The 18,925-nt window shown below is 68.1% G+C and overlaps 4 protein-coding genes across 8 annotated transcripts; 1 reads left to right on the top strand and 3 right to left on the bottom strand.

Moving 5' to 3' along the window:
• Positions 1–1,086: 1,086 nt before the first annotated feature.
• On the bottom strand, positions 1,087–3,156 carry LOC309595143 (2'-5'-oligoadenylate synthase 1-like; the record flags this gene model as incomplete). The annotated part of the gene is made up of 6 exons (XM_082321692.1): positions 2,964–3,156; positions 2,495–2,789; positions 2,240–2,415; positions 1,916–2,157; positions 1,696–1,828; positions 1,087–1,614 (listed from the first exon to the last, which is right to left on the bottom strand). Exons 1-6 carry the CDS (start codon positions 3,132–3,134, stop codon positions 1,087–1,089), a joined length of 1,545 nt encoding a protein of 514 aa, XP_082177818.1. The 5' UTR covers positions 3,135–3,156.
• Positions 3,157–6,644: 3,488 nt separating this feature from the next.
• Positions 6,645–10,502, top strand: IFRD2 (interferon related developmental regulator 2). Of its 4 annotated transcripts, XM_082322753.1 has the most exons (12): positions 6,645–6,703; positions 6,941–7,057; positions 7,165–7,252; positions 7,351–7,475; positions 7,559–7,716; positions 7,945–7,995; positions 8,275–8,444; positions 8,549–8,654; positions 8,913–9,050; positions 9,200–9,328; positions 9,403–9,498; positions 9,664–10,502. In XM_082322753.1, exons 1-12 carry the CDS (start codon positions 6,676–6,678, stop codon positions 9,742–9,744), a joined length of 1,287 nt encoding a protein of 428 aa, XP_082178879.1. In that variant the 5' UTR covers positions 6,645–6,675; the 3' UTR covers positions 9,745–10,502. The 4 variants fall into 4 exon arrangements, with proteins under 4 accessions (XP_082178879.1, XP_082178877.1, XP_082178878.1 ...); XM_082322751.1 differs by lacking the exon at positions 6,645–6,703 and having other exon boundaries at positions 6,750–7,057; positions 7,615–7,844; XM_082322752.1 differs by lacking the exon at positions 6,645–6,703 and having other exon boundaries at positions 6,750–7,057.
• Positions 10,503–10,830: 328 nt separating this feature from the next.
• On the bottom strand, positions 10,831–15,791 carry HYAL3 (hyaluronidase 3). 2 transcript variants are annotated; one of them, XM_082322756.1, is made up of 5 exons: positions 13,935–15,791; positions 13,724–13,813; positions 11,275–11,415; positions 10,981–11,190; positions 10,831–10,883 (listed from the first exon to the last, which is right to left on the bottom strand). In XM_082322756.1, the coding sequence occupies exons 1-4, from the start codon at positions 14,829–14,831 to the stop codon at positions 11,017–11,019; spliced, it is 1,302 nt and encodes a 433-aa protein (XP_082178882.1). In that variant the 5' UTR covers positions 14,832–15,791; the 3' UTR covers positions 10,831–10,883; positions 10,981–11,016. The 2 variants fall into 2 exon arrangements, with proteins under 2 accessions (XP_082178882.1, XP_082178881.1); XM_082322755.1 differs by lacking the exons at positions 10,831–10,883; positions 10,981–11,190; positions 11,275–11,415 and adding an exon at positions 12,872–13,550.
• Positions 15,792–15,923: 132 nt separating this feature from the next.
• NAA80 (N-alpha-acetyltransferase 80, NatH catalytic subunit) lies at positions 15,924–18,528 on the bottom strand. The gene is given in 3 exon segments (XM_082322757.1): positions 15,924–16,160; positions 16,162–16,775; positions 18,495–18,528. Coding segments are annotated over 2 exon segments (720 nt in total). The 5' UTR covers positions 16,768–16,775; positions 18,495–18,528; the 3' UTR covers positions 15,924–16,046.
• Positions 18,529–18,925: the final 397 nt, after the last annotated feature.

The raw sequence follows: 18,925 nt of genomic DNA, 5'->3' as shown, positions 1-18,925 counted from the left end.
GGGGTCATGGAGGTGGTGCCCAGCGCCCCGGGTGCAGAGCAGCGGTGCGGGGGGGCTTGTACTAATTGAGCACAATAAAGCAGAGGATTCAGCCCAGGGTCCCGCGTCTGCCCCAGAGCCGCAGGGAGCACTCCGGGTGGGCAGGCCAGTGCCCTACAGCAGGGAGCCCTGCTGGCAGTCTGAGCCAAGAGGGTCGGGGTGCTCGGCAACACCCTGGGGGGGCTGGGGCGTCCGAGTCCCGTGGGGACATCGCCAAGGCCAATGGGGTCCCCCCAGGCTTGCAGCTCCCCACACTTTCATTTCTGGAAGATGAAAACTGAAACAGAAACTTGACTTGGTGTTTCCCCAGTGCCGCCAGCCCAGCGTGTAATGCAGTGACGGGAGGTGACTTCAGCGTCTGCTGCTTCCTACTGCCTGCAGTGGCACCAGGGCCCCTGCTGACACTGGCACCAGCCATGTCCCATTGCCTGGGGTGACATCAGGCCCCCCAGTGCCACCAGCACCAGCCATGTCCCAGCACTGGCTGCACCTCAGCCCAGACACTTGAGCCCCTGGAGTGAGCACAGGCAGGGGCTGGTGCAGGCAGGGCACCCCCAGCCCCCAGGCAGGGTCTGCCGCAGTGTCCCTGTGGTGGGACACTGCCTACAGCCAGCTGGGCACCCAGGGGAGACCCTGGGCAGGAGCCCCCCGGGGCTGGGGCCACCTTAACTCCCTGGCGGTGATTGGGGTGGTGGCCCAGGGAGGTTTAAAAGCTGCTGCAGGCAGGAGCAGGCAGAGGGGAGGCAGAGGATGGAGCTGTTTCTTTCCTGAGGTCCAGCTGGCACCAGACTGGCGCCCCTGACCCCACCGGGCACCCCGGGCTTGGGCAGCACTGCTGCTCTGCACGCATGTGTCCCTGTGCCATCCCAGCACCTGGTGGCATTGAGGTCTCCCCTCATCCCAGTGGGGTCCCCCCTTGACCACCCCACCCCGTGCCACTTGTCACCGTCCCCAACCCAGCGAGCAGCATGAAGATGTGCCGAGGTATTTATTTCCAGTGCGACAAGGAGGGGGTACATGGCTGTGGGCTGGTGCTGGGGGCAATGCTCAGGAGGGTGAGCAGGCGGGGAACTGGGGGTCCTGGGGGCCCGCACCCCCCCGGAGCCGCAGGAGCATGAAGATGGTGCTCCTGGGCTGGACGTTGTAGTGCTCCAGCATATGCCGGTCCTCCAGCTCTCTGGAGCCGTACGTCAGGCGCTGCTGGTCAGCGGGAGGCCCCTGCCGGGCGTGGATCTGCTCCTTCAGCTGCCGGACGGTGTCAGTGGGCTGCACCGTGTAGGTGGTGGTCCGGTTCTTGTCATCCTTGATGAAGACCTCCATCGCCTGGGGCTTGGTCTGCAGCAGCATCAGCGTGGTATTGTAGAAGATGCCGTGGGTGGCCAGGGTCTCATTGTCCTGCAGGATGAGGGTGCTCCTGTTTGGCTCCTGCTGCGCCAGGCGCTGGCTGTACCGGGGGATGCCCCACTGCTGCTCGATCTTCTCCTTCAGCTGCCAGATGGTGGTGCACGGGCTGACGGTCATGCTCAGGCTGGTGCCTACCAGCTGCCTCACCTCAATTGTCACGAGCCGGGCAGGCTGCGGGGACAGGAGAATAGGTGGGCAAAGCCAGCAGGGGCAGGAGGGGCCACGATTGCCTGCAGGTGCAGGCAGCCTTACCTGCACATTCCAGGGCTGGGCAGCATTGACGCAGGGCAGCAAACGGCAGCTGGCAGCTTCCTGCGCCACCAGGTCCCAATTCTTGCCTTGGCCCAGGATCCCTGTGGGGTCGGCGGGGTCCAGGATGACAGGGCTGCAAACACAGAGGGAGGGAGTTGCCGTCAGCCCCGGGCAGTGCTGTGGGGCGGGTGGCACATGTCCCACCGGGCATGGTCCTCACCGGGGCCTGCAGAGCAGCCTTTTCACATGGGCACCTATCTGGCTGTGCTTGAGCGAGTAATACGTTTCCCAGTAGATGCAGATCTCCCGGGGCCGGCACAGCAACTCCAGCACCGTACGGAAGCCCTCAGCTGTGCTGAAGGACTCACAGGAGCCTGTGCCCTCCTCCCAGACATAGATGGTCAGCAGCTCCAGGGCATACTTGGGGGGCAGGTCTGCGTTAGGGTACTCTGGCTTCAGCAGCTGGGGAGAAGAGAGGGATGGGGGTGAGAGCTGGCCGGGGCAGGTGCCCAGTGGGTGCTGGGGAAGCCAGGCAGCCCCTCACCTCCTTGTACCAGTGCTTGACCAGCCGCAGGAGGTTCTTCAGCTTGGCAGGGTAACGCTTCACAAACTTCTTCTGCAGCTCGGTGAAGCAGGGGGAGAACTCCCCGGGGCCACCGTTGGCATTCAGGAGCCCCATGTACACCCCCACATCTGGCGGGGCATCCCGGCTCACCTGCCCTGTGGGGCGAGAAGGAGGGTGAGAGCCATCCCGGCGCTGATGCCCCAGCCTGGCCCCACGCCGACTCGCAGCCCTTACCCAAGGCATCATAGGCAGGCAGAATGTCCACCTCGATGGACTCCAAGGTCTCCTTGGAGCAGAGGGTGAGGCTGAGGGAGCGTGCTGTATTGCCGGGACCCTTGTACCGGGGCTCGCTGATGTTCACGGTGAATGTCAGGGTCTGCCTGCAGGCATGCAGCCTCCTCTCGATCAAATCCAGGATAGACTTTCTCTGCTGCTTCTGCTCCTGGTAGCTGGAGAAGCAGCTGAGGAAGAGCACCACGTCGGCGTCGGATTTGTTCCGCAGGGCTGTGCCCTTGCCTGCCGAGCCACCCTGCGGAGAGATACCCTGCCCGCTCAGCACCGCTGCCCCCCGGCACAAGGATCGCCTGTCACCGTTGCTGAATCTGTCGGAGGAAACTGAGGCAGAGCAGGAGCTGGAGCAGTGGGACAGAGGGAAGGGTGGCAGCAGGGGTGCCGGCTGGCCCCCGAGCTGAGCAGCGCTCACCTTGACGGTCTTGTGGACGCGGATGCTGGTCTCGAAGCAGTCCTCCTTCAGGAAGTCACAGATCTGCTTCACCGTCTGCTTCACCTGCCTGCAGAAATCCGTGCTGGGCTGCAGGTTCTCCATGATCCAGCCGTCCAGCTTGTTGGCGGCCACCGTCCTCAGCCCGTCCATCCTGCCAGCTGTTGTCGCTGTCGCTCCCTCTCCTGCCTGCAACTGTCTCTCTGCCTGCTCCTGCCTGCAGCAGCTTTTAAACCTTGCGGGCCACCACCCCGCTGGCGTCATCTCTGGGAAGTTAAGGTGGCCCCGGCCCCGGGGCTTCGCCTCACCCCGGCCCCGGCTCCCCGGGGGGGTCCTGCCCACAGGGTCCCGCGGGTGTCCCCGGTGCCGCCGCCGAAGGGGCTGGGAGGGGGCAGGAGGGGCTGCGCAGCACCGCCATCACCCCGGCGTCCAGCTGAGGGGCAGCAGTGACAGCGGCGGCACAGGCAGCTGCCTGCAGGCTGGGCCTGGTGTGCTGCAGGACCTTGTAGCCGGGGGTGTCCGCGGTGGCACAGGGTCTCCCCTGGGTGCCCAGCTGGCCGGAGGCAGCGTCCCACAGCGGGGACCCTGCACCAGGCCCTGCCCGGTGGCTGGGGGTGCCCTGCCTGCACCAGCCCCTGCCTGTGCCCATGCCAGGGGCTCAAGTGTCTGGGCTGAGGTGCAGCCAGTGCTGGGACATGGCTGGTGCTGGTGGCATGGTGTCACCCCAGGCAATGGGACATGGCTGGTGCTAGTGCCATCAGAGGCCCTGGTGTCACCACAGTCTATGGGATGTGGCCGGTGCCACTGGAGGCCCTGGTGTCACCCCAAGCAATGGGACACAACTGGCATCGGCATCACCAGAGGCCCTGGTATCACTGTGAGGCAGTGAGATGCAGCTGGTGCCAGCGCCACCACAGGTCCCGGTGTCACCCCCGGCAGTGGGACATGGCTGGTGCCAGCATCACCGGGGGCCCCGGTGTCCCCCGGCAGTGGGACATGGCCGGTGCCGGCATCAGCGGGGGCCCTGGTGTCCCCCGGCAGTGGGACATGGCCGGTGCCGGCATCAGCGGGGGCCCCGGTGTCCCCCGGCAGTGGGACATGGCCGGTGCCGGCATCAGGGGGGCCCCGGTGTCCCCCGGCAGCGCCAGGCGGTACGGGCGGGACGCTGCTGCCCGCGCCGCCTTAAGCGGCGGCTGCGGCGGAGCCGGGAAATGGGCATTTCTGTTTCTGCTCCAGTTTCGGTTTCTGTCTCCGCCGGCTGGAAACGAAAGTGGGACGGGGCCCCCGTGACGGCTCTGCGCCCCCCGCCCGGTCCCTGCCGTGCCCCAGGCGGGGCCGTGGGGGCCGTGGGCAGCCCGGGAGCCGCGGGCTGGGCGCCCACGGGCAGCCCCGCACGCCTGCCAGGAGCGGGGGCAGGCAGGAACAAGAGGAAAGGGATGGGGAGCGGGGGCAGGAGCAGGGGCAGGCAGGGGGTCAGGGCATGGGCAGGAGACGGGCAGGGGGTAGGGAGAGGAGGCAGGGATGGGGCAGGGACATGGGTAAGGGTGGGGATGGGTGCAGTCGGGGTCAGGGACAGGGACAAGGATACAGGCAGGGACGGGGACAGGGCAGGGGGAGAGATGGGCAGGGACAGGGGAAGTGGCAGAGATGGGGACAGGGACAGGGGCTGGCACAGTGACAGGGGCAGGGATATGGGCAGGAGCAGGGACGGGTGTCCCCTTAGTGTTGGGTGACAACGGGGCAGGGACCGGGGCAGGAATACAGGCAAGGGCAGGGATACGGGCAGTGTTATGGGCAGGGACAGGGGCAGAAATGGGGACAGGAGCAGGTATTCGGGCAGGAACGGGGCAGGGGTCCAGGCAGGGGCAGGGACAAGGACAGAAGCAGAGATACAGGCAGGAGCAGTGCTGTAGAAGTCACTTTTTAGCTCAAATAAGAATCCAAAGACTTGTTGAAGCCTTAGGCTGCGAGCTGTGAACTTTCACCTGGATCTGCTGACTGTATGCTGAACTTCTGCCTTGCTACGTGAAGCAAGGCCCCGAAAATGGTGCAAACCAGGAAGATAAGGTGGCCGAAACCATTGGCAGAAGCTGCAACTATTCAAGATAAGAAAAGGAATGTCCTGCCTGGAGACAGGGAAAGGACCCAATGACGAACAAGAAGACCCCAGACCCAAATATTGCTATTGGACCGAACCGTCGCATGAGGGGAGGGGAACTAGACTGTAAGGGTATAATTGCCCAGGGATTTCTTTGTTCGGGGTCCCTCCCTGGAGGCACCCAGCTTGAGCTGCTCTTCACTACTGTACCATTCAATAAATTCGCCTGACGTACGTCGTGTCGGAGACTCTGCTTCGAGGAAACCTAGGGTTGAGCCTGAGGGGAGAGAAAGCGCCCGAGGGTGAGCGTGTGTGTGAGCGCGGAGTTGGAAAGGGGCACCCATCGGCTCAGTGGAGCTGCCTGCTGCGAAGGGACGCCGGTCCGAGCAGTGAAAGCCTTGGCGGTGTGTGTGCGACTCCCTGGGTGGTGTGTGAATGCTCGGGCGGTTGCTGCTCCCTTAACAGGAGGAGCGGGGCAGGAGCGTGGGAAAGGACAGAAGCAGGGATATGGGCAGGATGCAGGCAGGGGCAGGGGCAGGCGGAGGGACGGGGCAGGGAGAGGGGAAGGGACAGGACCAGCAGCAGGGACAGGGGTACAGGCAGGGGCAGAGCTGTGGGCAGGGACAGGCGTCACGAGCCTTTCACTCCCGGCCTGCGCGGCCTGAGGAGCGAGGCCAGGACGGCAAGGCGAGAGCAACGAGAGTCGTTCTTTATTCGCATCCCTTTATCGGACACCCCAGATGTGGTTTCACACGTGGCACACCCTTCGAGGACTGGGGTACAGCACGGTTTGACCAATCCCCACTTACCCCCCCCCTTTGCAAAGCCACCGCAATTCTATGGCATCATCATCCTCCTTTCCTCGTCCGGGCGTCCCTGGAGTCGGTCTGGCTACAGGTGCTTGTCTGTGAGGGCAGGTCACGGGAGGGTCTCGGGGAGGTGTTGGAGGGGCTGGGGTGCTGGCCTTATCTCGGGAGCCCGGGGGTGGCCTTCATCCTTTGCGGTGGGGCCCTCCTCCTCCTCCTCCTTCTCACAATGAGCTGGGGTCCTTTAGCCATGCCTGCTCAACTGTAACTATGCAGTATACCACATAAACTATATGTATATGTACATATCTTAAGAAAGTTCATGTGATTTCATGTGATAAAGACTAATTGGTACAATAGTTAGGGAATGTGATTTTGCTAACAAGATGCAGGCAGGGGCAGGGGCAGAAGAAGGGATATGGGCAGGGATAGAGACGGACCAGGGGTGGAGATAGGGACAGGGCAGGGGCAGGGGCAGGGATCCAGGCACGGGCAGGGGCAGGAGCAGAGATCCAGGCAGGGCAGGGGCAGGGATCGATCCAGGCAGGGATCCAGGCAGGGGCAGGGATCCAGGCGGGGCAGGGGCAGGGCCGGTGCCGGCGGCACGTGCCCGGCGCCCCCGCGCGGTGCACGCCGGGAGCTGCAGTCGGCGGCCCCCGGCCGGGGCGCGTGCGCAGATGGCGGCGGTGGCTCCCGGGGGCCGCGCGGCGGGGCCGGGGCGGGCGCGGGGGCGGGGCCAGAGGCGGGGCCTCCCGCCCGGGGAGGGGCGCGGGGTCCGCGCGCGCCGGCCATGCCGCGCTCCCGCCGAGCCGCGCGCCGTGAGTAGGGGCTCGGGCGCGGTGCAGGGCGGGAAGGCGGCGGACCGGACCGGACCGGACCGGGGGCGGTGGGGCCGGGCCGGTCTGCCCTGCCCTGCCCTCCCCTCCCGGCAGCGGGGCGCGGGGGCCTGCACAGGCCTCGGGCCTCCGCCTCGGCGGCCCCCATGCCTCCTGTCCCCCGGTGCAGCCGGGGCCGGGCTGACCGGGCCCTGTCGCCACTCCTCCCGCCCCCCGCAGGTGGCCCCGGCAGCGCCCGGGCGAGCTCGCCCGCCAGCGAGGAGGAGGCCGGCAGCGAGGTGCTGAGCCACTGCAGCAGCGCCAGCGAGGGCGCCAGCCCCGGCGAGGAGGGCGCAGGTGAGCCGCGGGGCTGCCCCGCTCGGCCGCGGCCCCTCGGTCTGCCACCGCGGCGGGCGGCGGCGCTGCGGCCGCGCCTCCCCGTGACCCGGATGCCGCCCCGGCAGGGAGCGAGGCGGCGGGTGAGCAGGGCCAGGAGGAGGAGGAGGCGGAGGACAGGCTGAAGGAGCACATGGACAACCTCCTGGACAAGAGGTGAGGCGCGGCCCTCGCCCCCGGCGCTGCCCGCCCGGGGCCGGGGCCGGGACCCGCCCCGTCCCGGGCCGCCCCTCACCCCCCGCCGCCTCTCGCAGCGCCAGGACGCGGCAGCTGGCGCTGCAGGGCCTGCGCCTGGCCTTCTCCTCCAGAACCCGCTCCGAGTTCCTGCTGGAGCGCCGCCTCACGCTCTCCGACTCCCTGGAGAAGTCGCTCAAGAAAGGTCTGGGCGCCGGCGGGCGCCGGGGCTGGGGGCGGCGGGGCCGGCGGCCGGTGTCTGAGGGAGGTCTCTCGTGCTGCCCGCAGGTAAAGGGGAGGAACAGGCGCTGGCGGGCACCGTCCTCACCCTCCTCTGCCTCCAGATGGGCTCCGGCCCGGAGGGGGAAGAGGTGTTTCGCAGCCTGAAGCCCCTGCTCGTCAGCATCCTGACAGACAGCGCGGCCAGCCCCAGCGCCCGGCAGAGCGTAAGGCCTGGCCCCGTTCCTCCTGGGCACGGCGGGCACCTCGGCGGCAGGGAGAGCCCAGGCGATGCCTTCGGGGCCCCCGCAGCTGCGGGAGGGCGGCAGGAGCGGGTGCTGCGGGGAGCAGTGGGGTAAAGCGGGGGCACCCTTGCCCTGCTTCCCCTTGGCTGGGCGCCGGACCTGGCCCGCTGCTGCCTCCTCTAACTGCCCTTTCCCCGCATCTCTCACCAGTGTGCCACAGCCCTGGGCATGTGTTGCTACATTGCCGCTGCTGACCTCGAGGTAACTGCGCCCGGGTGTCATCTGTACCCCTGCCGGAGGGCAGCCCGGGGGCTGCTGTGCCACCTGCCCTCAGCCCACGGTGCCAGGGCGGCTTGGAGCTGAGCTGAAGGGGAAGCCCACCTCGCAGAGATGGGGCATCCTGGGTGGAGGAGTCCCTCCTGCCATGGGGAGCTCCTGGTGCCCCTGGGCAGGGTCAGTCCCCTTTGGTCCCCAGTGTGTGGCTTTGCTTTGGCATCTTCCTGGCGGCTGTGGCCTGACAGGTGGGTTTCCCCCCTCCAGGACCTGGTCTCGTGCCTGTCCTGCTTAGAGGGCATCTTCGGCCCCCCCAGCGCAGGCGAGGGGGGCTCGGCACCCACCCAGCACGGCCCTCTGCACTGCAGCGCGCTCCAGTCGTGGTCCCTGCTCCTCACCATCTGCCCCCCCTCCCACATCAAGAGCGTCTTGGACAAGTGAGTGGGGTGCGGGAGCTGGTGTGGGGCAGCCGGCTGTGGAGGGGGAAGCCCCTGGGGTGGCACCCGGCCCCCCTGACTCCCCTCCTGCCTTCCTGCCCCAGTTGCTGGCTGAAGCTGCCCCCACTGCTGTCCAGCAGCAGCGTCGCGCTGCGCATCCTGGCCGGGGAAACCATCGCGCTGGTCTTTGAGCTGGCCCAGGACATGGAGGTACGGCGGGGCGCTGTGGCGGCAGGAGGCAACGGGTGGGCAGGCAGCAGAGCGGCAGGGAGCTGTTGGCACCGGGACACTACTCGTGTCCTGGCTGAGCTGGCACTTATGGCGTTGGGATGCGCCAGGCTGGTGTCACCAGCCAGTGCCCAGGCAGAGGGGCTGGCCCCAGTGGTCCCCCAGCCCTGTCCTGGCAATGCCAGCGGTGGGCAGTGCCTGGAGCCGCGTCCTCTCCAAACCCCCCTGTTTTTTTGGCAGGAAGACTTGTGCCACCAAGATACAGAGTTCCTGCGTGCCCAGCTCAAGGTCCTGGCTACCGAGAGCAACAAGTACCGAGCCAAGATGGACCGACGGAAGCAGCGCTCCATCTTCCGGGACATCCTGCGCTTCATCGAGGTACCAGAGGCTGGCAGTGCCCTTCCCTGCTGAGCCCGTGGCCGTGCGGCTGCTCCTCGATGCCTGGCAATTGCCCTCTCTCTTCTAAGACCTGGGGGACATGCAGGGCTGGTGCCTGGGTTATTGATGATGCCCCTCTCTTCGCTCAGACTGGGGAGTACCAGGAGGAGACCATCCGATTTGGCCTGGAGTGCATGTACCTGGACAGCTGGGCACGCCAGCGGACCTACCAAGCCTTTAAAGAGGTGCTGGGCTCTGGCATCCGCCACCACCTCCAGGTAGGGGCTGGGCAGCCACACTGGGGGGTGCTGGGCTGGTGCTGGCGGGTGCTGACAGGCCCCTGCTTCCGCAGAACAATGAGCTGCTACGGGAGGTCTTTGGCCTCGGGCCCCCCTTGGTGCTGGATGCGGCTGCTCTGAAAGCCAGCAAGGTCTCCCGCTTTGAGAAGGTGGGTGTCCCCACCCAGATTTGTGCCCGCAGTCCCCTCCCACACTGTCATGGGCTCCAGCCGAGCGCCTGCCTGCGACCACGGAGCCCTGAGCATGCTGGGCACCGGTGGGGGGGTGAGCAGAGGGGCACCCCCTAACCCATCTCTCCTTCCCTCCCCTCCCAGCACCTCTACAACTCAGCTGCCTTCAAGGCCCGCACGAAAGCCCGGAGCCGGGTGCGGGACAAGCGGGCGGACGTGCTGTGACGGGCGGAGGGGGGCAGAGCCGCCAGCCCACTTGGACTGCAGACCCAGCACTGTGAGGGGCAGGTGCCCCCGCCCTCGGGCTTTTATTCATGTACAGCAGAGTATTTAATGCCTGGAGCTGCCCCGCTGGGGGCTGCCCCCTCTTTTATTTTTTTAACCAAAAAAAAAAAGGATAAAAGAAGAGCAGGGGGGGAGGTGGTGGCGTGCGGCTCTGTGGCTGGGGCTCCGCGGGACACAGTGGGAGGGGGTCTCAGGGCTCCTGCAGCCCCTTTCGGAAGCAGGGCTCGTGTTCCCCCTCCCTGGTCCTGCGGGAGGTCCCCGAAGGGCTGGGCGGGGGGGCAGAGCCCTTCAGGGCTGCAGGGCAGCTGGCCCTGGTGTCCATGCCTGTGGCAGGAGCGCTCCCCCAGCTCCTCCCTGCCACACTGGGCACAGCCCCTGCCTCTGCAAGCCGGCCTGGCACCCAGGGGTGGCAGAGCGGCGCGGGCGGCAGGCTCTGCCCAGCCCTGCCAGCTGCTCGCTCTGAGCCCTTTTCCGGCCAAATGCTTTATATGAAATAGTCCTCTTGTGGGAAATTAATTATGGGGGGGGTGGCACAGTGGGTGAGTCCCAGTGCTGCCTGTGCAGCCTCGGGGGCTGCTGCCCGGGCAGGCGTGGGGATGCGCCAGCTGGGAGTGCCTGATACCCCAGGAATGTATCTATGGTGGTGGTTTTCTAAGACTTTGATTACAGGAGGTAATTAAAAGGCTAATTGGAGGGTGCCTTCTGCCTCGTTGTGAAGAGGAAGGGCTGTCACCGGGGCGGGTGCCAGTCCTTGCAGCCCTGTCCCTTTCTCTTGCAGCCGGGGGTGGGGGCCAGTGTTGCCCCCGCCACCCCCTGCGCCCCATGGGGCGATGCTGCCAGGTCTGAGCAGGATGGGGGGGGTAGGGCTGCCCGCTCCCCCCTCCTGCCCTTTGGAGCCCCTTCCCATGGTGGCCCAGTGCCTGTGGCGGGGCCGGGAGCAGCTCAGCGGTGCCCACCGGGCTCGGCGCTGGCATTGAGGTGAGCCCAGAGCTGCCCGTTGGCTGCCCGCAGCTGGCGCACGGCATCCTCCTGGCTCTCCAGCCACTGGGCCAGCGCCCGCACCGACTGGCTCTGCAGGACTGCGGAGAGAGGAGAGGACAGGGACACGCTGGGGACGGGTGGCCTGGCCCTCTCGCAGCCCCCCTACCCCCCCCAACCCTGCCCAGTGTCACGTACCACTCAGGTAGATGGCCAGCGTGGCCAGGACCAGGCTCACCAGTGCCAGGAACCCCAGCAGGGCCAGGAGCAGGGGGTGGCCAGGGCCGAGGCAGGGGCAGGGGCTGGCAGCGGGCACGGGGCGCAGGGTGGGTAGGAGCGGCGGGGGGCCGGGGGGTGCGGGGTGAGGCGGGGGCCGCCGCAGGCTGCTGGAGGGAGCCGGGCCATTGCCTGCGGGCAGGGGAGAGAAGAGGTCAGAGCCCAGCCGCTGGCAGGGTCGGGGCTGGCACGGGCTCCCCCCCACCCCGCTCTCACCCTCGGCACCCTTCTGCCCGCCTGAGGCCCAGTGCAGATCGCTGATGGACTCCACGGGGCGCAGGCTGATGGCTCCGGGCTCCCTGCTGTCGCGGTCCCCAGGCTCTGCTGGCATGGCACCCTCGGCCCTTCCCATGCTGTCTGCTGGAAGCAGAGGCAGAGGGTGAGCGTGGGCCTTGCCCACAGCCCCTGCCTGCCCTGGGCACCCCTGCAGGGACCAGACCCCTCCCGGAGGTGACCCCAGCTTTGCTGCCAGCCTGGTGCTGTGCCAGCGTGGTCAGCCAATGCTGGTGTTCCCTTGGCACAGTCCTGCGGCCGCAGGCGGGCGAGCGCTGGCTGTGCCCCACCCGGCCCCGGCGCTGTCATCGGAGCAGTTAGCAGGCACCTGGTGGCCACAATCCCAGAGCCTCATTAGTGGGGCTGGAATCTGCCCCTGGCTTGGGGGCAGGAATGTGCCAACCCCATGGCCTGGATAGCCTGGGCACCGTGGGGCTGGCTGGGGCTCCCCCAGGCCAGCTGGGAGCTGGCGGGCAGGGGCAGGGCAGTGCCAGCTCCAGCCCGCAGCATAGCTTGGCTTTCCCTGCAGGCACCGTGCTTGTGTGCTGCTTAGGGGTGTACGGACGGGGGTGTGGGGTGTGTTCTGTGCAAGGGGTCCTGGTGCCCACTGCCCAGGTAGGCGCATCCCCCATGGGAGCAAGGGGGCTTTCTGGGAGCAGGCATGGCTCCGGCACTGTCTTGGGAAGCAACCGTGCCCATGCTGGGGCAGAGGGAAAGGATGTTTTTCTGGGCGTTTGCACCTTTTTGAGCAGCAGGCAGGGCCCGGGCACTGTGCCCGTGGTGGAGCAGGGCAGGGTGGCCCCGTGCCCACTTCCAGTCCTTCCCGGGGTCAGCAGCGTGTCGCAGGGCAGTGTGGCGCCGCGCTGCTGCCGTCAGGGTGGTGCGTGCTGCTGGCGGGGTTGGCAGGTGTTGGGGTTGGGGGGGCCTCACCTGGTGCCCAGGGTTCGCCCAGACCCTTCCCAGGGCCCTGCTTTTGGCTGGGGGCTGGCCCACAGGTACCCCCATCACCCCTGCATCCGCTCCCCCCAGGCTAGGGGGCATGGCCGGGCATGTAGGTTTGGTGCCAGGGGCTGTGCCATCCAGCTGCCTGCCCCCTCCCCAGACCCTGCTGCCCTGCGCCCACAGCCCTCCAGGACCCCCTTCGTCCCTGGGTGGGCATCTCTGCCCTCAGCCCCCGCGGCAGAGGGCAGTATTTGTCCACTGCCTCCATCCCAACCCCACAGCCCAGTGCCACCCAGTCCCCCCAGGGTGCCAGGGCCCCCGCCAGCCCCCAGCCTGCTCCCCAGCCTACCTTCTCCAGCCTCCCTGGGCATGGCTCCCTGTGCCCTGCGCCCGGGCGGCGTGAGCGGGCAGCGAGGCAGTGCGGGGCCCCTGGGAGCCGGGCACTGGGTTCCCAGTGCGCCAACTGCGCCGCTTAAAATAGGACAGTGAGAAACACGGTTGGGGGGGGATAAAAATAGCCATGGGGAGGGGGGCCCAGCGGCACGGTCAGGGCTGCTGGCAGCATGGTGCCAGTGTGGCAAAGGGAGAGCAGCTTGTGGCAGTGCCCAGTGACCCCTTCCCAGGGTAAAGGGGCTGATAATTCACCATGGGACTGGGGTGACCGCAGGGCAGAGTATGTGTGGGGAAACTGAGGCACGGATGGGCCCAGTCAAAGCCAAGCTGGGGTCTCTTCCACCTCCCGGCAGCAATGGCAATTGTGCCCAGCCTGAGGGCATGACAGAGCCTGCCCCCCCCTGCCCGGCTAGCGCCCACAAGGACCATGCCAGCTGTGCCAGGAGGATTTATTTAAATTAACAAGACCATGGGAAGCACCAGGCAGCAGCACTGCCAGCGTAGGGGACCGTGGCGGTCCCCGGCCCTGGTCACCAGCCCCACGTGCCCCGTGGCAGGCAGATGTCAGGGGGCGGGAGGTCCTCGTGCCTGTAGAGGCCGTGAGCATGGGTGAGTGCCAGGCAGGAGGCAGCAGGGCCGGGCTGGACCCGCCGGGCACAGCCCTTGCCGGCCCAGCCACGGTAGCAGTGGCAGCGGAAAGAGGCCAGCGGGCTGGCGCTGGGGCCAAGGTGCAGGAGGCTGCCCAGGTCGTGGGGCTGCCGGCGCACACAGCGCCCGTGCCCGTGGCACTGCCCGTAGCTGCACTCCCGGGCTGCTGCGGTCACGTTGGCCACGTAGGGACCCAGGGTGGACACGAGGTAGTGACGCAGGCTGGCACAGCTCTCCTGGGGGGGGAAGCACCAGTGAGAACCTGCCCCGGCACTGGGGTCCCTCTGCCCACCCTTCCCCAGCAGGCACAGGAGATGAGGCCGTCCCATACATCCCATGCCCGTGCCACCTCCTGCTGCCCGCCACGTGGTGGCTCCGGTGCCCCAGTGCGGCGAGGGGCTGTACTCACAGCCGAGCGGGAGTACGACATGTCTCCCCAGAGCACGAGTCCGGCTGCGCCCAGCGCTGCGCTCTCCCCGATGGTGTGCACCAGGTCAGCCTGCCGGGGAGAGAGAGACGTGACTGGGCCGGGGGGCACGAGACACGTCCTGGCACCCAGCGGGACCCCCGGCGTGCCTGCCGCCCCGGCCCACCTGCCGCCCCGGCCCCATGGCGCTTACCAGGTCCAGGAATCGGTGTGAGCGGCGGAAGGAGAGGCGGGCGTAGGCGACCACGGGCAGGAGGCCGTCGGCCCCGAAGGCGGCCACGCGCAGGGCCTCGCGCAGCCGGTGGTGCACGTAGCGGCGGCGCAGGGCAGGCGGCAGTGCCGGCGGCAGGTAGATGCTGGGGTAGAGCGCGGCCGAGGCGGCCCAGAGCCAGCCCAGCCGGTTGTTGCGCTGCACCTCTGCCAGCCGGCACTGCCCGGTGTAGTTGGCCTCCTTGGCCCAGTTGCCGTTGAGGCAGTCCGGGAAGCGGTAGAAACCCCAGAGTCCCCCCGGGCGCAGGGTCCGGCCCAGCAGAAGCGTTTCCTCCATCAGAGTCTGTGCCGCCTGCTCAAACTCCCGCCGGGCCAGCCGGAGCCGCCGCCGCACTGGCAGGAGGCTGTGCCGGTCCCACACCCACTGCTCTGAGGCCGCCCGGTAGATCCGCTTGGCCCCCCAGTTTTGGGCCCAGAGGGGACTCCACTCCTCCCAGTCCACCACGGCCAGACCGTGGAAAGTGGGGCGCAGGAGGAGGCGGATGTCTCTGGCCACCCTGGCGAGGTGGGCATCGAGGGGGACCCGCTGAGGGATGCCCCCGTTGTGGGGGATGCCCTGCCGCGACAGGTAGGGGTACAGCCCAAACTTGTTCTTGTAGAAGATCGTGATGTTCTGGCCGGCGAAGCGGCCATCCTGGTTCTCCACAATGCCGTAGTCACTGAGGGGCAGCCCCACGCCAAAGCGGCGCTGGCAGCGGCCAGTGGGGACGTTCCACACCACGGCAAAGGGCTGGCGACCTGCCAGGGGCTCTGGTGCCGGGCTCTCCCCGCCAGCTATGCCCAGCGCCAGGCAGGCCCACAGCACCAGCGCCGGCACCATCCTGTGTCGCCGGCTGCCCGCGGGGCCGGCACCCTGCAGGGAAAGGAGAGTGTTGGGGGTGAGGCAGCAGGGTGCAGCGGGCACCCTGGCCGTGCCGGCACTGCTGCCCCAACGTGTGGTGGGCTGGGATCAGCCATGGGGGGCCAGGCTGCCCCACAGGCACATGGCCCACCCCAAAATCCCATGGGACTGAGCAAACTTGGGGGTTTCAGACACCTCCTGCCTCACCGCCACCAGCGGGCACCTCTGCCTGCTGCGCCCCAGTGCCCAGAGTCCCTGCCTGCACCACCACAGCCATGGAACAGCTCTGGTGTAGCACTGCAAGCCATCAACCCCGGTGCCTCAGTTTCCCTACTGGCTCCTAGCAGTGCCGACACTGGGGGCACCGCAACCCCCTCTTCCCCATTTCGACACAGGGCCGAGCCAGGCTGGGCACCCTGCTTTGGGGCTGAGCCCCCCGTGAGGTGTGGTGGAGCCAAGGGGGCAGCTCTGTCCCCCCCCAGCCCGGGGGTGCCCCTGCCCGGTGCCGGCCAGCCACTCAGGGTGAGGGGATTAGGCAGGGGACGGGCTTGAGGGCTGCATGACGCAGCACAGACAGCGCTAATCCCCCGGCGCAGGGCCCGGCTGCTCGCCCTGACCTTCCTGCTCCTGCTATGGTGCCTCCAGCCCTCGTCGCCGCCGGCTGCCTCGGGGGGGCCTGGCTGCCTGCCCTCCTTGCGGTGCAAGGCAGGGGACCCTGCAGCCTGTGCCGCCCTGCCCTATCCCTCCGGTGCCCCTCCAGCCATCGTGTGCCTCGGTTTCCCCCAGCTGCTCAGCAGGGAGGGCGAGGGCGGCAGCCACGCTGGCGGATGTGGCGCACCATCAGCCCCAGCTGCCCCACAGCGAGTCCCCTGGGTGGAGGAGGCACTGCTGGGACTGGGCGGCACTCCTGGAACCAGTCCCAAACCCCAGAGCCTGGGGTGAGCCAGGCTCCCTACCGCGTTGGTGGTCTCAGGGCTCCGGCCAGGCAAGCCGGAGGTCGGGCAGGAATGGAGCCAGCGTGCCCGGACAGGGCAGGTGTGGGGAGCACCTCACCCTGGCAGTGGGGCCAGGGCAAAGTGGGGACGCTGGGGGAGCTGGTGCCAGCCCCGAAGAACGGCAGGCAGTCAGGCAGCGCCGGGGCAGGGAGCCCCTGCCCGCACTCGCTTTTAATCACTGGTTTGGGGCCCTGGCCCCTCAGATGTCCTTCTTCATCCAGAAGATGGGCAGCCCTTTGGCGTCGCGGTGGGGGGTCTCCAGGAGGCTCTGCCCACTGCTCTCGGCCAGGACTCCCCTTGCCCAGACCACGGTTGGCGGGGGGGGGGGGCGGGGGGGCGGCGGGGGGCGGGAGGGGAGGCGGGGGGGCGGAGGGCACCCTTGGCCTGGTGGTGGTGGTGGTGGCAGCGCCAGGAGGGGCGGAGAAGAGACGCAGCACCATGGCAGGTATGGCGGGGCTGAGGAAGGGCACGCTCTGCACCGGCTCGCCCAGGACGAAGCCCAGGTGGGCGTAGAAATGCTGCTTGTCGTGGGTGGTGAGGTGCAGGCAGATGAAGCCCCGGGCACGGGCCCACCGCTCAGTGGCCTCCATCAGCCGCCGCCCGTAGCCCTGGCCCCGCAGCGCCCGTGCAACCACCACACTCTCCACGAAGAGGTCGTGGGGACGGCCGACCACACGGGAAAGACGGACATGGCCCACGAGCTGGCAGGCACCCAACCGGGCGGCGGGGGCTGCAGCGGGGCCCCGGCTCCGCAGCAGCAGCAGGCTGGCAGGGAAGGTGTCTGAGGAGCGCTGGAGCGTGTGGAGCCGCGACGCCCGGCTCTTCCCCCACTCCTCGCCCAGCAGCTTGGTGCAGGCCTCCAGCAGCTCCGGCCTCTGGTGCAGGGGGACCAGGCTGAGCTCTTCCGACACAGAGCCCATTCTTCTCACTGACGGGAGACCAAGCAGGCCACAGCTCAGAGGTGGCAGGGGACAGACCACGTGTGCTCACCCCAGCCCAGCCCCGGCCCCGGCGCAGCTCCCCAGCGGCACGGCCAGATGGGTTTGCGGGGGTTAGTGGCGGGTCTGAGGTCGAACAACAGCACTGTGGCGGGGAAGCGGTGCGTGGTGCCGGCTCCAGGCACCTGTGCCATGAGACCTGTGGGCAGGTCTGGCACCGCTGAGCCAGTGGAGGGGCAGGGGCAGGAGGCCCAGGGCTGGCCCTGACGCCTCCCCAGCCCTGCCACCAGCTCCTGCCATCTGGGCACCTGCCTGAGACCGGCCAGCTCATCACACGTGTGCCTGGCTGGCGAGAGAAGGCTGCCGGGCCATGGAGCTGAGCAGACCTTAGCCATGCCATGCCGGTGTGGGGGCTCAGGGGGCAACCAGTGAGCGGCAGGGACCCCTCTCCCAGCCCAGCGGATGTTCCCCTTGCGAAGGAGGAGGAACCGCCACGCTGGCTTATCAGCTGAGGTTGAGCAAACTGCCCCACTTCCCCCTCTGGGGGGTGGGGAGGGCCTGGCTCTGCTCCCTGTGCCCTCAGGGTGCCCCTCAAAGTCACCCCCCCACTTCCAAGACCCCTGGCTCCCAGCCCAGCCTGCACTCCCTGCTTTGGAGGCCAGGCAGCACCCCAAGGGCCCACCGGCACCCCTAGGTGGGTGATGCTTTTCCTTCCCAGCAAACCCACACCGGGACCCCACCAGCACCTTTCTCCACTCGGGGCGGGGGGGGGGGGGGGGGGGGCGAGTGCCAGGGGAAGCCCCCCCCCCCGCCTGCCCTCCTGCCTACTTCTGTCTGTGATGCCCTGCCAAGCTTCACCCACCCCGCTGCCCAGTTCCCTCCCCATGCCCGCCCCTCTCCAGCCCCTGCCCAGGGGTGCAGGGCTGCCCACCCTGCCTGCACTCACCCTGTCCCTGTTCACCCTGCTCTCACTCACCCTGCCTGCTGCTGCCGGTTCCCGCGCCCTCCGTGCCTGCGCAGCAGAGCGGCAGGAAGCAGCCCAGGCCCGTGGCCAACCACAGCGCCTGGTTCTGCCTTCCCGGTGTGAATGACACGTCTGTACAGGGCCCCACACGGGACCCAAACCAGACTGCACCTCCACACAGGCCACCCCACCCTGCCTGCACCCCCCATCACTCCAAACCACACTGCACCACACATGGTGCACAAACCTGAACAGCAGCACCCAGCTGATCACTGCCCCCACCCCATGGCTGCACCTCCCAGACACACAGCACCCACCCCATCACTGACCCCATCACGGACCCCAAAACTGAGCCATCAATGACCCCATCATTGACCCCAAAACTGACCCATCACTGACCACAAAACTGACCCATTGGGCCCATCACTGACCCCATCGACCCCATCACTGACCCCAAAACTGAGCCATCATTGATCCCATCACTGACCCCAAAACTGAGCCATCAATGACCCATCACTAACCGCAAAATTGACCCATCTTTGATCCCATCACTGATCCCATCATTGACGCCAAAACTGAGCCATCACTGACCCCACCACTGACTCATCACGGACCCCAAAACTGACCCATCACTGACTTACCACTGACCCCACCATTGACCCCAGCACTGACCCATCACCGCACCCCTCTCCCCTTCCCCTTTTCCCCTTCCCTCTCCCCCCGGCCCCGTCCCGCCCGTACCGACCTGCCGGCCCCGCCGCCGCCGCCGCCGCCGCCACTTCCGCCGCCCAGCGCTCACTTCCGCCGCCGCCACATCTCGGCGCCCGAACCGCGCCCCCTGGCGGCCGGAGGCCGCGGCCCCGCTCCCCGCCCGCTCTGCGCATGCGCCCTGCGGCGGGGGGCCCGATGCGGGCTCCGCGCTGCGGCGGGGGCCGAGCGGGCCCTGCCGCCGCCTCCCGTCCCCACGCACCGGCCCCTCTCAGCCCACACCGCCTCCTCCCCGGCCACACCGCCCTCGGGGCACCGCCGCCCCTCAGCGCCCGGGGCCGGGACCCCGCTTGCCCTCGTACGGCCGGGCTGGGGCCGTGGGCCCCGGCGAGGGGAGCGGGGGGGTTCTGCCCTCCCCCCGCCCCCCCCGCGGCCAACCGGGGGCTGGTGGAACCCTGCCACGCACCA

Source organism: Platalea leucorodia (assembly GCF_965183815.1).
Source record: "Platalea leucorodia genome assembly, chromosome: 9".
NCBI classification, from domain to species: Eukaryota; Metazoa; Chordata; class Aves; order Pelecaniformes; family Threskiornithidae; genus Platalea; species Platalea leucorodia.
This window is presented reverse-complemented; position numbering and strand designations above follow the sequence as displayed.

Bases quoted from the DNA above. Each gene is read 5' to 3' on its own strand.
- IFRD2 (XM_082322751.1), top strand. From the start codon at position 6,868: ATGCCTCCTGTCCCCCGGTGCAGCCGGGGCCGGGCTGACCGGGCCCTG. The intron at 9,051-9,199 runs GTACCAGAGGCT...CTCTTCGCTCAG, and splicing joins ACATCCTGCGCTTCATCGAG to ACTGGGGAGTACCAGGAGGA. The intron at 9,499-9,663 runs GTGGGTGTCCCC...CTCCCCTCCCAG, and splicing joins AGGTCTCCCGCTTTGAGAAG to CACCTCTACAACTCAGCTGC.
- HYAL3 (XM_082322755.1), bottom strand. From the start codon at position 14,831: ATGGTGCCGGCGCTGGTGCTGTGGGCCTGCCTGGCGCTGGGCATAGCT. The intron at 13,814-13,934 runs GTAAGCGCCATG...TCTCCCCGGCAG, and splicing joins CACACCGATTCCTGGACCTG to GCTGACCTGGTGCACACCAT. The intron at 13,551-13,723 runs GTGAGTACAGCC...TTCCCCCCCCAG, and splicing joins TGTCGTACTCCCGCTCGGCT to GAGAGCTGTGCCAGCCTGCG.